At 41.8% G+C, this 16,917-nt stretch overlaps 1 protein-coding gene across 2 annotated transcripts; it reads right to left on the bottom strand.

The window, feature by feature from the left end:
• Positions 1 to 262: 262 nt before the first annotated feature.
• LOC135255675 (sodium- and chloride-dependent GABA transporter 2-like) lies at positions 263 to 16,495 on the bottom strand. Of its 2 annotated transcripts, XM_064337175.1 has the most exons (8): positions 15,026 to 16,495; positions 13,067 to 13,170; positions 11,227 to 11,335; positions 10,063 to 10,225; positions 6,176 to 6,485; positions 5,020 to 5,083; positions 1,775 to 1,888; positions 263 to 336 (listed from the first exon to the last, which is right to left on the bottom strand). In XM_064337175.1, exons 1-4 carry the CDS (start codon positions 15,182 to 15,184, stop codon positions 10,127 to 10,129), a joined length of 471 nt encoding a protein of 156 aa, XP_064193245.1. In that variant the 5' UTR covers positions 15,185 to 16,495; the 3' UTR covers positions 263 to 336; positions 1,775 to 1,888; positions 5,020 to 5,083; positions 6,176 to 6,485; positions 10,063 to 10,126. The 2 variants fall into 2 exon arrangements, with proteins under 2 accessions (XP_064193245.1, XP_064193246.1); XM_064337176.1 differs by lacking the exon at positions 1,775 to 1,888.
• Positions 16,496 to 16,917: the final 422 nt, after the last annotated feature.

The raw sequence follows: 16,917 nt of genomic DNA, 5'->3' as shown, positions 1-16,917 counted from the left end.
AGACAAAACAGTCTGAGTTGGGAATACAGTGAAATTGTTAAGCCAATAGGGTGAAGGTGCATGCAGACAGTACAACCAGAAAAAATTCATTTGAATTGTTCATGTTTGTAAACAAGCAAACAAAAAAAACATGGCAACTGAGACACGTTGAACTACATTTTAATAAGGTGAGGGCTAAAGAGAGCATGTCCGTGTTTCAGTGATGTGAAGACATATGAGACAGAATATGAGATCCATTGATAAACGGATATGTTTACCCATCTAAGGTTTGGTGTGGAAGAAACATGTCCTCTCGCCCAGTGCATGCTGGGATAGGCTGCAGCAACTCCTGTGACCCTGAACAGGAATAAGCGGGTATAGATAATGAATGGATGAATGGACATTATTCCCCATTGGAAGCATGTTTCTGCTTGGACCCAACAATTGCTGCTTGCAGGCATATTTATTATAATATGAAAGATAGATCAGAAATAAATGACACTTACAAAGATTATCTAATATTAATGGCACCAGCAGCAATAGCAAAAACGTTTGACATTTGCATGCCCACAAAACCTTGACAGGTGCACAACATGTTGTTCATATGTTGCTCTTCATATATTGCTCTGTTCAAGCAAGCAAAGGTTTGGTTAAGCAATGGCATGGGTATTATTTATTGTTATTCATTTTATTTTGAAATTAGTCAGCGAGTGTGTTCACTTTGGATTGTGGGATCAGACAGATTAAAAATATCTCCCTGGAAATAAAATCTTTAACCTAGATTTCATTTACCTCATTTACACTGCACCTCTCTCAAGCATACAGTGATAATTAATCTTTAGGCTGCCAGGTCTGTAATAAAATGAGAGGTTATGCCGCGCACTGTAACACATAATGATCTCATTATCTGCGGAAAGCAGCAAATATAACTAAAGCAAAAAGAACGCTGGTACTGCAGTTTATGTAACAGGGAGCCAGTCGCATGCCTGAATCCCTTGATATAGGATATTCTTGGCAACATTGATTTATATGTGGGCTTCTTGGTTTTGCCCTCAATCCCTCATTGATTCAGGAGCATTTTTTGCTGGCCATAGCATCACTAACCAATACCTACACCTCACAAATTTTCTGTGTTTCTGCCAATGTAAAGATCAGGTTTCTGTTTATGGATTCCGATTGCCTCCGTTTACAATGTCACCCAAGACAACCGGAAGGCAACAGATTCAAATATTTGACCATTCCAGAGGGTTCCACAGTGGACAGGTTTAGGGAACAGTCACAGTAAAGAGGGTCCAAAGGCCTTCTTTTGAGAGTTCTTATTCCATTTGTAACAGAATCCTCTCCAATCTAATGTAGCAGGGCCACAAATAGACAACACTGATGATGGGGTATGTGGAGCCTTTGCATAATACTCCCACTATCCTCTTTGCCTCTTTGCTAAAATGCCTCCAGCACTGAATACTTCTGAATGGAACAACATCAGTCAGACCTTTTTTACTGTAAATTGTAAAACATGAGCATATGATTTGCTACAGTCAAAACTAGAACGTCATCCTTAGCCTTGACTGAATGTGTTTAGGAGTGAGCAAGGAAAGCCTCACTCCTCACTGTAAGCTTTATTTATTAAGAACTAAATTCACGCAAACCTGTTGCCACTGTAAATTCCAAGAGATGCACATAGATTCAGTCAGCTATAGAAAAATGAAAACATTTACTGACACTGTGTTTACCTCAAAACTGCACTTTCTACAGTAATTCTTTCATTGTTCAGCTCATGAAATTTAACTTGCCCCACCTCGTCTCGGTCCAGCCAATGGCCCGCCTCCTAACACAGCCTTCCACTGCGGTGACATTTTCTCATAGGCTTGTAGAGCCCTGCTGTTACCGTGGTGATCGTAGAACATCAAGGCTGCAATTTGACACAGCATTTAGTGCCTGCATCAGGCACACACCTTGCACTCAGACATCAGAAATAAAAACAGTGGTTCTCTAAGATGCTTGCTTGTTCGTCAGAAAGGAAAAAAATAAAAAATAAAAATACACACGTACTTAACAGCTTGCGAGATACACAAATTTGATGGACATTGTATCGACAGCTCAGACCCCTTGACCCTACATTCACACTCTCTGCATTGTGTTGTTATTCCACCCGTCTCTCCGTTGCTTTCTGCCTCCTGTCCTTAAATAAGAGATCCTAATCTCAAGAGGCATGAGCCACGAGTCTGGGAATTTATAGGCTTCAGTGGTAATCCAGTGTCTAGTTCTATATACAGCGAGCTCCATAATGTTTGGTACAAGGCATATTTTTTTCCAGATTATGCTCTGATTCCACAATTTAAGATTTATAATTCATATGTGGTTAAAGTGCATATCCATAGCTTTTATTGAAGGGTATTGTTATACTTTGGTTTTATCATGTAGAAATTACAGCACTTTTTATACATAGCCACCCTCCCCGCATTTCAAGGCACCATAATGTTTGGGATATATCAATGTTATGCAAATACAAGTAGTCATGTTTAGTACTTTCCTGTATATCTTTTTCATGCAATGACTGTTTGAAATCTGTGACCCATAGACATCACGGGTGCTGAGTATCTTCTAGGGTGATGTTTTGCAAGGCCTGTACTGCAGCCATCTTCAGCTCTCGCTTGTTTTGGAGGCTAGCTGCCTTAAGTTTTCTCTTCAGCATATGGAACGCACATTCAATTGGAATCATATTGGGTAAATGACTTTGCCAGTTAAGAAGCTTTGTTGCTTTAGCAGTATGTTGGGGATCATTGTGCTGTGGTAGGATGAAGTGCTGTGCAATGAGTTTGGAGGCATTTGAGTCTAGAATCAAAACTAGAAGCTGAACGCTCTCCTAAACCTACACTAAGAAAGCAATTGAACATACCTGACTAATCAGAAATACCTGTGATGCCACTTGTCCTGTACATTATGGTGCCCTGAAATGGAGAGAGAATGTATAGAAATTGCTGTAATTTCTCCATGGTGAAACCAAGACGTATGTAAAATACCCTTTAAATAAAAGCTGAAAATCCGCACTTTAACCACATATGAACTGTTTGATTAAAAATCTAAAATTGTGGAGTACACAGCCAAATCAATTTTTTTTTTAAAGCATGTATTTGTCCCAAACATTATGGAGCTCACTGTACATGCATGGCTCCATATACGGGAAAGGGTGACTGCTCTATTGCTTGAGTGAATACAGGCCAAAATAAATTTAAAAAAATTTAATTATGAAAATAGTTTTGGTATAATACTCTTCCTTCTTTGCAAGGTAAATGCAATAAAACATATTAACTGCCTTCTCAGCCTCACTTCTGCATATGAAGTCTTTCATGGGACTAACAATATCTAAATTACACAGTTCTTCATCAATCATCCTGCCATCGGAGATCAGTTATGTTGCCAACCACTGATTCTCAGTTAGAAATTACGACTTAAGTATTTTTTCACAAATTGGGAGTTTTCTATTTCTCACCCCTGGTTGAGCCTCAAAATTGGGTATTGCTGACACTGCAGTACAGTTGAGCTTTCAGATTTGAGCTGCACTCACACCTATGAGATCCTGCTTCCAGCACAGTCTCTGCCTAAATTCAACCACCAGAGTCTTCTGTATGACCAAGCACTGCTGGATATCCCCGACAGTGACTTGACAACAAAGTTGCAGTGGATCAAACTTTTGTTGCACAAGGGCATAATGTTCCTAGACCTAATAACCTGCTGAGAATCTTCAGGCACTCTTACTGTGACCTACTCACACATGCTCTTGAAGACCTGAAGGGTAGGGGAAAGGGAACTAGTGGAAGGACTGATTTCAGTATCGCAATATGTATTGCTGCTGCCACCTGTTGGAGAGAGAATAAAGTGTGTATGTATCTGCTCAAGACGATCTTCGGAAGAAATAAAGAAAAAATGACAGCAAAATGATGACAATTTGCTGTTCCTGAAACACTTCTGTGAAATTTGCAGTAGAGTACTGTATTTCTGTGGTTGGTTTCAGGCCCACTAGGTTTAGCAGTAGCAGTTACCATCATTTCAGACACCGTAATGGAAACACCACAGAAATCTGACAGAAATGAAACACCTCAAATGAGGCACAGAAGGAGATTCCAGTAGAAATGACAGGCAAGATGATGGAAATGGACTGGCATGCTATGCTGCGCAGGATAGATTTACTCTGCAAAGCCATACTACCAACGAAACAGTTGTTTCTCAGAAGGAATGAAATAGGGCATAATGAAAGCACACAAATAAATCTGAACAATGTGTGAACAAGCAAGCAAACAAGCCTGAAGGCCTTCCCCATAACACAGAGCAGACATAACCTGAAGAACTTCAAAAATTTCAAAAGAAAAGAGATGACAGTTTTACCCATCTACGCCGTAGCTCATGTGAGCTATTGACATCATGTTGGTATGGTTACACAGGCCAGGGGCCCTTACAATACCACCCATCCAAAAGAATTCTCAGATTTTTTCTCGATTTGGTGTCAAACTTAAACTCAGTTTCTACAGTTATGAGATCTTCCATCACATGCTTTCAAGAAATTCAGATTACAGAACTAAGTATATTGCTTAGTTGTCAGCCATGAAGTTCATCACCATGTGAAAAACCTGGCACTAAGTTGCCAAAAAAATTTTTAAAAAACATTTTTTAATCTTCTGAAACAGCACCTAATCCTCTTATTTGGTGCTCTAGGCAACAACCTCTATTGGTTCTCATATTATGAAGAAGCTATAGTCTCCTTGTTAAAGTGCCACCTACTGGCCAAGAATAGAGAAGCTCTCAGGCAACCCATTTCCATGCAGAGGGATGTTTGTGCCTGATAGTGTGCATTCTCTTTAGCTACAGTTAAGCACATTTTTTCCCTGTGCAGCAAAATATTACTATTTTTCTTCACTAATTTAAAATAACCAATTTAGATATTTTTAAATATAAAAATATGATAAACACCATATTCTGTGTTCTATGTAATAATAGTTCTTTCTTGCATAATAAAATAATCTTTGGAATTAAAATTATACTTACATTCCTCATTCTTGATAGGCATGATGGGTCCAGATAGCTGGGTGGCCATCTTAAGCTCCTCAGCCTATTGACACAAAGTGAAATCCGTACAGGGGATGGCCAGCAGTCCCAGATCAATCGGGTTAACCTTTTAACAATATGGATTTTACATAGACCCTGATTTCACTATCCCTCATTACAGACTGAAGAGGCCTGAGGCATTTCATAGAAAATAAATATTAATAACTTCCACCTAAAACTGACATTCTAAAATTTTGGTAAAGGAAGCAGTTCCAGATGAAACCATGCAAAAATTAAGCTCTGTGGATTTTCATGAGCAACCGCGGGCTTCTATTTGGAGTGAGACTTTGCTGTTGAATTTTTTCAACTGTAAATTTTCGGCACTTTGAGGCCACTTGAAGATGGACCAGCAAGGACCAGCAAGGTCAGTTTTATCAGGTTGAGATGCAGCCAAAATCTTAAAAAACTTGTGACATTTCAGCAGAACTATATGGATGGACAGATACTACTCCGGGTAAGTGGAAACATGCATTAATTTCATTTTTTGGTGAACTGCCATCTATGTAATTTTGCTGAATTTGTGCACCTTTTCCTGTATTTGTTATTCAAAACTGTTTTCAGGATGTTTTCTGTGTGGGGAGGGGAGGGTGTGGCTACAGACCCTATGGTTTGGGATCAGATTTCCATGGAGTGTTTGGTGCTGTATCTAGCTAGTTACAGTGATGTCCCAGATACAGCAAAGCAAAAAAACAAGCCAACAGGGCTTGTTTAAGTATTAGAGTTACTGTAACCTTGGAATTGCTTTTTCTTGAAGGCGTCAGCTGAAGGGGGTCACCAAGGGGATGAAAAGTGACACGGATCTGGTTTGTTTTCTGTTCTCTAGCAAGATGTCCAGTTTTTGAACGGAATGTCCAGTTTTCAATGTTTGTACATGTCTGGTTCGCGGGCCTGACCAGACAATGCAGCCTAATTTCCAGCCCGAGTAATTGATGGGGGTAGTTTCTAATGAATTCGGGTGGCTGTGACTCAATCGGGTACTCGGGGGTGAGTGGGCCTGGTTGAAGATGGAGGAGAAGACTCCTTTTATTGTAAACACAGTAAGCAGTCCTGCTATATGTGATAACCTACTGAACCACACACAAAGTTGGCTAAATACCTTTCATAACTGAAGTCCTTTGCTGTCTCCACTTTATAAGGTTTGGACTGTGTCAGATTTAGTGGGGTGGTCTGTCACTCGTCTCTTCCAACATGGCGACATTGAAGGGAGGGAGGATGCAAAGATCAGCTTCCACAGCATGGAGGAGATGAGGCGTTAGTGGAGGGAAGGAGGATGCATTTGTCGAGTATTGGGAGGCACCCTCTCTCTCTGTCTCTCCCTCCCTTCCTGATTCCCATTGCCTGCAGCTCCATGGGCAGCAGTCGTGTGTCGGAACTGATCGGCATGGACAGCGCCCCACTGATTGCACCTATAATTAAATCAATGGGAGCCGGATGTTGTTAATAAAGGACAGCAGCTGCAGTAGGTTGAGGATTCCAATCCAAGATCAGTGCATGTGTCTCTAATCCACGTAAACTATTCTCCACCTTCTCTTCCCTCCTCATTCCTCCTCCACCCCCACCTCCCTCTTCCCTCTCCGCAGATGACTTTCTGGCCGCCTTTGAAGGAAAGGTGGCTACAATCCGGAACTCCTTCACCCATCCAGTGAGCCCCCCAACCCCCCAGGACAACCCCACAGCCACACTGACCTCCTTTGAAATGCTGGAGGACTCCGATGTATTACAACTGATCACCTCTCATCGCGCAACCACCTGTCCACTTGACCCCATCCCATCTAAAGTTCTCCAATCTATCTCCAGCGAGCTCCTTCCCTATCTGTCTTCCATTGTTAATTCCTCTCTCTCCTCTGGTCATGTTCCCTCTGTTTTAAGACGGCTCGTGTTACCCCACTACTCAAAAACCCACCTTAGACCCCTCCGATGTAGCAAATTATCGCCCGTTTCCCTTCTACCCTTTCTGTCCAAAACCCTCGAACGAGCAGTTCTTAAACAATTAACCTCTTTTCTCCATCAGAACAACCTGCTAGACCCTCACCAGTCTGGCTTCCGATCTGGGCACTCAACAGAGACTGCACTCCTAGCTGTGACGGAGGCACTTGCCACTGCAAGAGCCTCACGCCTTTCCTCTGTCCTGATCCTTCTTGACCTGTCTGCAGCTTTTGACACGGTCAACCATAAAATACTCCTCTCCACCTTGGCTGGGATGGGAATTGCCGAGACTGCCCTGTCTTGGTTCGCTTCCTATCTTGCAGATAGGACCTACCAGGTCACCTGGAAGGGGTCTGCCTCTGCTTCTCATCCACTTGTTATGGGAGTGCCGCAGGGATCTGTACTGGGTCCTCTGCTGTTCTCCTTATACACCAGATCTCTTGGTTCAGTCATTAATTCACATGGTTTTTCCTATCATTGTTATGCAGATGACACACAACTCTTCTTTTCTTTCCCCCCCTCGGCCACACTGGTCAATGATAAGATCTCTTCCTGCCTGGCTGACATCTCCACCTGGATGGCCAGCCACCATCTGAAGCTCAACCTCAACAAAACTGAGCTGCTCTTCTTCCCGCACAAGACCTCCTTGCTTCGTGAACTCTCAATCACGGTTGATGGCACCACAGTGACTGCCTCTCACTCTGCCAAGAGCTTGGGGGTGGTCCTGGATGACCAACTGGACCTCAAGGAGCACATCAAGGCAACATCAAGGTCCTGCAGATTCCTCCTATACAACATCAGGAGGATTCGACCATACCTGACGACGCACTCCACCCAGCTGCTCGTCCAGGCTACGGTGACCTCTCGCCTTGATTACTGCAACTCTCTCCTTGCAAACCTGCCAGCTTGTGCCATACAGCCACTACAGATGATTCAGAATGCCGCTGCCCGGCTCATCTACAACCTCCCCAAATTCTCCCACGTCACTCCTCTGCTGCGATCACTTCACTGGCTACCGGTCGCTGCCAGGATCCGATTCAAAGCCCTAACCCTTGCCTACACTGCCGCCAACAGGACAGCCCCCATCTACTTGCAGGACATGACTCAATTCTATGTGCCTGCTCGACCACTCCGCTCTGCAGCAGCAGGGCGTCTTGTAACCCCTCCCACCCGCCCAAAGGGATCACAGAGCTTCTCCACCCTAGCTCCCCAGTGGTGGAACGAACTCCCCGTCCCTCTCCGAACCTCCCCCTCACTATCCATCTTCCGCCGTGGCCTGAAGACTCATCTCTTCAGACTATACCTAGAATAACCACCACCATGCTGTGTATATATATATATATATATACATATTAAAAAAAAAAAAAAAAAAAAAACCCTTTTTTCCTTGTCACTTGTTACATGTTGCCCCATCCCTGCACTTCTTGGTAAATTGTATTTGTCCTAATACTCTAGCTTAATCTTCTGCCTAGTTTGGCTTTGCAGATGTTAGACCAGGATAGTGTTCATTGTTCTCAGCTAGAAATAGCTGTACAAAATAAGTAATTGTACCTTACTGAACCCGTGTTTAGCAGTTGTCTACGATCATGAAAATGCACTTCTTGTACGTCGCTTTGGATAAAAGCGTCTGCCAAATGAATGTAATGTAATGTAATGTAATTCATCGGCATGAGATACAAAGGCTTCCACCCAGAAAATGGAGGCATATTTTTGACTCCAACAGCCTGATGTTTTCCCCAGAGACACCTCCCTTCACAGTCTTCACCGGCTCTGTCCCGACCATGTGTTCACATAATCCTGTCTCAATAGATTTTGTGAGTTTTTGTGAGTTTTTTTTCACAAAAAAACAGTCTATTGTTTGCTTAGTAAGTATGCCCATGAGTCTAATTGTACATCTTGATTGCCTTATCTGTGCCACATCACAACATATGTGTTGTCCCAAGCAAGCTAAGTCAAAGTTATAGGAAAATGTTATTGGCTTTCCATTACTTTCGATAATTCTAATTATTTCTGAACTGGAACTGGAATAACAAAACTGGACAATACTGTATGCTTTAAGAGCATATCTGCAATGTTCATGGTGGTGTAAAAATATTCACAAAATATCCAAATGTTCATTGAACATCCAGGAAACCAGATAAATTCATGTGCTGAGAATTTTATCCTGAATTATTCGTAATGTTCTGGGAAACAAAACTACCTGAGGTTAGTACGAGATCTTCTTACCCTAGTCATCCTCATCCAATGGACAGCATGCCACACCACATGACTTCATTCATTGCCATTTCATAATCTGTGTTAAATTGGGAAGGCCTGTAGGCCTCAAACTGCTGAATTTCTTTTCCTATACCAAACAAGGAATTGTACTCCCATTTATACAGTGTCTTTCATTAGCTTCAGAAGGGCTTTGCCAATGAAAATAATCCACACAATCTCTGGAAATAAATGACCCTATAAGCGTTTCGTATTGCACCCAAAGGTCTCAATTATGCCATTTTTTGCTGATGATTCTGTCAGTATCATTCTGCTGTACTCTGTGTGTGTGCAATTGTCCACACTGCCAAAATCCATCACTTTAGAAATATATAATGCATTCACTCTTTCGATTCCCTATTAGCAAAAAAGTTTTTTGCTGACTGCGATAGACTGGCAAACTATCCAAGGAGTATTCCTGCCTATCGCCCAGTGCACATTGGGATAGGCTTCAGCACCTCCCACGACCCTGACCAGGTATAAGCCGGTATAGATAATGGAAGAATGGATGGAATTTTCCAGAACATTTACTAAAATCATGTAACAGTGGTGAACCAAAAAAAAAAAGTTCTGGCTGTGATGTGTCACATTGCAACATGCTGCCTGTAAAAACAGCATCGATTCTATTTATAAAGTCCAAACTACAAGTGCCAGAAAGCCAGTGTGGTGATGGTCCATTGCTCTGGGGAATGTGTTAGGAATCGCATAGGGTTGCAACAGGTGGCATAGTACAGGGAGGTTATGAACAGTGGAGTACAGGGGACAGTGTGACATGTGATATAGGTGGGGCAGGAGGATACTAACCTGGCGCAAGCTGCCAGGAGTGGTGAGCAGGCCATAAGTGGTCCACAGGGGCAGTGGAGACGCATTAGAGCAGCCAGCCCAGAACTATCACCCATCCTGGAGCCACCACCCCCTTGGCCAGGGTTACAGGAGGCCACCACACCAGTGAGAACACAAAGATCCCCTGAGTGAACATTACAAAGAAACTGAATGTTGGATAACTAAAAACATTATATGGTTAGCAAACACATAGTTTAAAAAATGCCTTCTAACGCTTCAAAGCACTTCAATATGCATTTAACATTATATATTCTCACTGGACTTGAGTTTGTTTTTCCCCCACTAGAAATATTGCGTAAAATAGAAACAATCATTTAGAAACAGAAAAAGGGTGAGATGCAACTATCTTCTATTACCATCCAATATGGTGGACTTCATGAGTTCTTGAGGCAATTTTGTTCCTCCTGAGGTGAGGGACCTATGCACCAAATTTTGTGACTCTACGGTGAACAGGGCACAGGGGCTGGGTATATGAGTGCGCATATTGCATGCGCACGCATGCATTACAGTGCCACCAGGTGTTCAATCAGCAGTATAATCTAAAGGATCCCAGGTTCAGCCATCCAAGCAAGCCTAGCAAATTTGGTGATTCTGGGCCATTCCAGCTTGTGGTTATTTGAGGTGAAAGGAGAGAAAAAAATGTTTTTAAAAAACTCATAAAAGAAAAAACAGGTTTCCAGCGACATGGACTGCTAAAAAATCATTCTGAATACATTTTTGTTGGCTTATCAGTGATTGCAAGGGATCATGGCATGCAGACTGTTTTTAATTTCACTAATCCCTCATTTATCCAGGGGAGCCTCAATGAGATAAAAAGTTTTTTTTTTCCAAGGGAGCTCTGGCCAAGAGGCAGTACTGCTCAGCATGAGCGAAAAATACAGCACTCCGCAATACAAAACCAGCAACCATAAAACAGAAAGAGTCTTAATGACATTACATACATTATTTTCCAGAACCTCACATACTGTTCAGTTATGCCAAGTACAGCAGACAGTACATTAAAAAACCCTTTGTTTCCATTTGGCCTTCAACCACGCCTAATTACCTCTCTCAGTAATTATGCGACACAGCACTTACACCATGTATGCGTGTGTGTGTGTGTGTATGTGTGCGTGTGAGTCGGACCTGAGAGTCCAATCCAAGCAGGATGATCATGAGAAAGAAGCAGACTCTCCAAAACTGTGGGAAGGGCATCATGGCAATCGCCCAGGGAAACACAATGAACGCCCAGGACCTGAGATACAAGCCACAGAGATGCAGTGTGATGGACACAAACACAGCTCTACATTCACATACGCATAGGACAGGTTACATGACAGTTTTTTAAAATATTACAATGCCCTTCCTCTGCTAAGAGTTCCCCAGGAGGCCTGTTTCTTCCTAAACAGTGCTGCAAAGGTGTGCCGTATCGGCTGTGGTTGAGGGACTTTGTGGGACTGGGTGTATTGTGGTGATGTCATCTGTATTTTAAACTCTGGTCTGCTGAATCTCCTGTTTTCAAAAATAAATTTACCCAAGGGTACTAATAAAAAATAAAAAAACCTTGAGTCTTGAAGTGGCCCCAAAAATATTATATGACAGGTTCAGACTAAGCCCGCCAGCATAGTTCTGTTGATGAAAAGTTTTGCCAAGTGAATTGGCCATATGGAAGCTCACAACACAAGTGTGTGTATATATATCTCCCCTGCCACACAGACATGGTCTGTCAATAAATAATAATAACAAGGACTGCAGAAGAAGGACAGACCCAGCTGCCTATTTGCTACTGGTCCCTGCATCTAATATTCAGCATGTGTATTCCTAACACTACTGTTATTGCAAAATGCAATGGTTTCAGCTTTGTGCAGGTCTAGCCAGGAAGGACTGAATCACATTGCTTTAACTAGAAAGAAAAAAAAGAAGTATGTTGTCTTCTGTATGAAGGCTAAAATTGACTCATTTTTCACAGAATGTCCCCAAGCTTTATTCAAATTAACAGGTACGTCTATCACAATAAGAAAATAACAACATGATGATGAGAACAGGTCATTCAGGTCATGTATGGTTGTCATTTTCCTCATTGTCTAGATTCCAGACAACATGCAAAATGACAAGCCTTGAACGAATAATTGAGTTTCCAACTGTGTCACCTTGGGGTGTGCAAATGTGTTGTCGATCACCTCAAATTTATGTTTGAAAAAAGATATTTCTCCTATCAGCCTAAAATCTATCTTTAGCCAGTTTTCACATTTAACCCCTTGTTGTGTAGAGAAAAAAACCCAAATCCACAAAAGAAAACTCAAAGGCGCATATTTATTTTACTTTTATGCAATCTACTGGCCATAAACAATGACAACTCTCACAATGATACCTCTAAACCTGTTTAACTGGTTATACAATGTTGGGTCATGTCAGTAGAACAGTCATTTCCTGAAGAACTCTGCCAACTCTTGCTTTATGTTATAGCTTTCCCAACCCCCAAGTCCTTACGAATACATGCATTCTTACGTAAGAACCACAAAAGATTTTTATCCATTTCAGTCCTTGTACTCCTGATAAAGGCGTATGAGCTGTAAAGTATGTTTCTGCGCATATTTATGATTTTAAAACCACTAAAAGGAATGATATGCTTGTTTCTGAGTGCAGACCTCTTTCGTAATCCATATTCAGCCTTTGTGTTTTGCTTACGCACGTACATAATTGAATCTTTTGGCTATGCTGGTCATTTTGATGATTCAAATGTATCAAACACAATGTCAGTATAGGATCTTTTGCTCTTCTTCTAATTCATTCATTTTCCTTTGAATACATTGAGTCATGCGTTGTTTTGAATGTCTGAACTATAAGGTCTTCATTGTGTGGTCAAAATATTTACAATTCATTCGTCCATATGAGAAAGAAAAGGCCTTGCACATGGTTGTACAGCAATGGTGTCTTCTAGTCACTGCACTCTCATAGTATGTGTATGTGTGTCTGCACCACCCACTTCAAGCAGTCATTGTTAAATCTGTTGTAGCTGCCCAGAGCAACGAGACATCCCATGCAGATACCAGAGGAGAAGAAAATCTGAGTGCCGGCATCCATCCACACCTGGAAAGGGGGAGAGAGAGGGTAAAAACGTGATAGAAAGAAGGAATGATGGAAGATGGAATAATTAGAAGCAGAGAGCAAAGTTGTTTTACATTATAACTGCATAACTGTGTGTTTGGGTTAACAATACCTGTATCAGTGTTAGAGAGTTATTCAGGTTTACAGTATCAGTGTCAGGATTATACAGTCATATCAGGGTTAGACAATAATGAAAGGTTTTCAGTGTCTGTGTCAGTGCTAGACTATAATTTTGGGTTTACAGTATCTGTGGGTCTAATATGTTAGAACACAATTTTAACAATTATTGTGTTTCAAACTATTTGTGTGTGTAAGTTTCCAGTAGGGGTGATAATTGTTTAGGCTGCTGGTTTTATATTAATAAAATGAGAAGTTATATATAACTAAAGCAAAAAGAATGCTGGTACTGCAGATTATGTAACGGGCAGCCAGTCGCATGCCTGAATGCCTTGATATAGGATATTCTTGGCAACATTGATTTATATGTGGGCTTCTAGTTTCTGACCTCAACCCCTCATTGATTTTGGAGCATTTTTAGGAGAAAATTTGTCAATGTAAAGATCAGGGTCATGTTTCAGGAAGCAGCATTACTGAGTTGGCTGGACAACTGCACCGAGTAAAACAAAGAACCCTCCCAAATCTGGAACGTACACTGAAGTAAAAAGAGCCGTTCAGGGTTTTTCTCAGCGCAGTCTCCAGTTACAGTAACTCAGTAATCCTGTTTCGTGAAATACCCCCCATGTTTCGGCTTCTGGGTTGCAGGATGCTAATATGTTTAAGAACCAAAAGGTCTGTGGTCAATGAGTTTGTGAAGCTTTGGCAATACAAGGGGCATTTATGAACTCTCCGTGTCCATGTATCACCCATTAGCAGCTAGGTTTTTAACAAGATGATTCCCAAACCAAAAGTCCCTTGGCTTTTGTGTATGCAGGTCTGGGTTACCGCCAATCTGTTAATCAATTAAGGTCATTGAAAACATTTCAGCACTTTCAGCCATTTCAGCAATTAACACCCCACTGATTTCACCTGCAATTTTGGTAGGAACAAAAACCAGTAAACAGTACACAATGGCATTTGTGAACCGCTGGTATAAAACCATTTGAATCATTTTCTTTTTTTCCAGGTCAATTTAATAAATTATAAATAAATTGTAAAAGTCTACCACATTGGGGGAAAAAAATTAAAAATTCCTTCAACGGCTCCTACCTCCTCAACAACAGAGCTTCTAATGTCCTGTCAAGCCCAGATTGCCACATTTTATGATGTCGCCTAAGACAACCAGAAGGTAACAGATATACTTTGGGGTTTCGTCCAAATGTTTGACCATTCCAGAGGCTTCCAAAGTAGACATGTCTAGAGAACAGTCACAGCAAAGACGGTCCAAAGGCCTTTTGAGAGTTCTTATTCCATTTGTAACAGAATCCTCTCCAATCTAATGTGGCAGTGCCGCAAATAGACAACACTGATGATGGGGTATGTGGTGGAGGCTTTGCATAATACTCCCACTATCCTCTTTGGCTCTGTGCTAAAAACCCACCAGCATTGAATAGTTCGGAATGAAAAAACTTTAGTCAGAACACTTGTTCGGCCGAGCTCACATTATTTTTTACTGCAAATTGTAAAACATAAGCACATAATTTGCTACAATCAATACAAGAACATCACTCTTAGCCTTCACCTAAATGTGTTCAGGTGTGCGTAATAACCTGTAGGCTTTTTCTATTAAAAACTAAAGGCATGCAAACCTATTACCACTGTAAATTCTGAGAGGTACCTGTACTTATATTAGATTCAGTCAGCTATAGAAAAAGAAAACATTTACTGACACTGTGTTTACCTCAAAACTGCACTTTCCAATTTTCTCATTGTTCAGCTCATGGAATTGAACCTGCCCCACCTCGGCCTCTGTCCAGGAAATGGCCTTCTCATAAACTTGCGGGGCTCTGCTGTTACCATGGTGATCACAGAACACCACGGCTGCAGTTTGACACAGCATTTAGCTGTGGTGACTGCTGAACTGTTGACATGATCTGTGGGAGTGAAATGTCTGACCTCTTATCCACCATTTGGCCTGTTCCGAGCCCTAGGAAACTTCAAAGGGCAAGGACAGCATGGTCTAGACATTAGAACTGGGACTGGAACATTGGAACTAGGGGCAGGAAATGTAAATGTGTGTGTAATGTAAGTGTGTGTGTGTGTGTGTGTGTGCATGAATGCAAAAATACAAGTAAGTCTGCCCTTCCCGAAATAGGGTTACCGAGACCCACCCCTGGAGCCAAGCCTGGTGGCCGAGTAGCCCACGTACCTCGGACAGGCTTAGGCCAAAGAGACCATGTGGGCCCACCACCCGCCAGGTTCAGGGTAAGGATCGGGTGCAATGACTGACAGACAAGGGGCAGTAGCAGAGTAGGCACAGGAATCATTTGCTCAGATGACAGAAACTAACTCTTGGCATATTTTTACCTCACTGATGGGAAAAGAGCCAGAGCTGGCGTGAGAGTTTGACAGGTATTAACTAGATATACCTGGGCTCACCTCTACACGCAGCGTTAGTACAGGAATCAAACTGAGATAGGGGGTGGTCTCTCTCCTACTTAAGAGTTGTCCATAGTGAGAGGCAGAGTGGGATTTGGGGTACTCATATCCTTATTTGTAGACAACAAAGTTGCAGAAAATCAAAGTTTTGGTGCTCAAGGACATAATATTCCTAGACGTAGAACCGAAGCGTAGGGGAAAGGGAACTAATGGAAGGACTTGTTCCAGATGCTAGCCACTGTAACCTTTCTAATGTGTATCGCTGCTGCCATCTATTGGTGAAAAAATAATGTGCGTATATTTCTGCTCAAGACAACCTTCAGCAGAAATGAAGGAGAAATTATAGCAAAATGATTACAGTTTGCTGTTCCTGAAACACTTCTGTGAAAGTTGCAGTGGCGCAATGTATTTTTGTGGTTAGTTTTAGGCCCTCTAGATTGGGAGGCATTGAGGAACAGGGAGATGCATTTCTGTTGGGTGAGTGAGTCTATTCGCCATATCCCGTTGTAACGGAGCGAACCCTCCGTTCCTGCTAGGACACTTTTTTTACCAAACCGCTTTTAACCGAGTAATCTGCTCATCTTAACGGCTGTTTGGTGCGGCTTTCATAAATGTAGTGCGCACCATTTGTTTGCTGGGATTTGTCATCAACTACAAGATATTCGGTACATCTGTTAACCATTAGTAATGTACTGCAAATAACTTGCATATATAATTCTGGTTTGTAACATTTATTTTCATAATGGCATGTTCAGTCAACGCAGTGTTAGGAGTTGCTACTAACCGTTGTGTTTGTTCCTGTCCCATGTTCAAACTGGAATGACGTAAACAGATCGTCACGATCGTGTGCAACTTTATTGGAAGCGCAGGACAAGGACAATTTACAATTGTAGATGGGGGAGACCGTGTGTCTTTGGTAATGTTTTCTGGTATCTAATTAGATATGTTATTACTACATATTGAGTTATAACTGATAATATACGTGTGACGATTTATTTGTGGAAAAATGTGCTGTTATTTCTTCTGTGAGATAATTGGATTTTTGTGTGAAAATGGTAGTCTGCCAAATGTACACGTACATCAGTAGGTTGGCTTGCAGGAGGTGGGCATTTGTGTTCTGATTCTAGTGTTTGTGTACAAGTTGGGAGCCACTTCGGTTGCACAAGTTCTAGTCTCATCTCTCACTGTAATTTC

The sequence above is a fragment of the Anguilla rostrata genome, chromosome 5 (assembly GCF_018555375.3).
Source record: "Anguilla rostrata isolate EN2019 chromosome 5, ASM1855537v3, whole genome shotgun sequence".
Classification (NCBI taxonomy): Eukaryota; Metazoa; Chordata; class Actinopteri; order Anguilliformes; family Anguillidae; genus Anguilla; species Anguilla rostrata.
This window is presented reverse-complemented; position numbering and strand designations above follow the sequence as displayed.

Excerpts from the sequence above, each read along its gene's own strand:
- LOC135255675 (XM_064337175.1), bottom strand. The coding sequence starts at position 15,184 with ATGCTGTGTCAAACTGCAGCCGTGGTGTTCTGTGATCACCATGGTAAC. Across the intron at positions 13,171-15,025 it reads TTGGAAAGTGCAGTTTTGAG|GTGTGGATGGATGCCGGCAC; the intron begins GTAAACACAGTG and ends CCCCCTTTCCAG. Across the intron at positions 11,336-13,066 it reads TTTAACAATGACTGCTTGAA|GTCCTGGGCGTTCATTGTGT; the intron begins GTGGGTGGTGCA and ends CTTGTATCTCAG.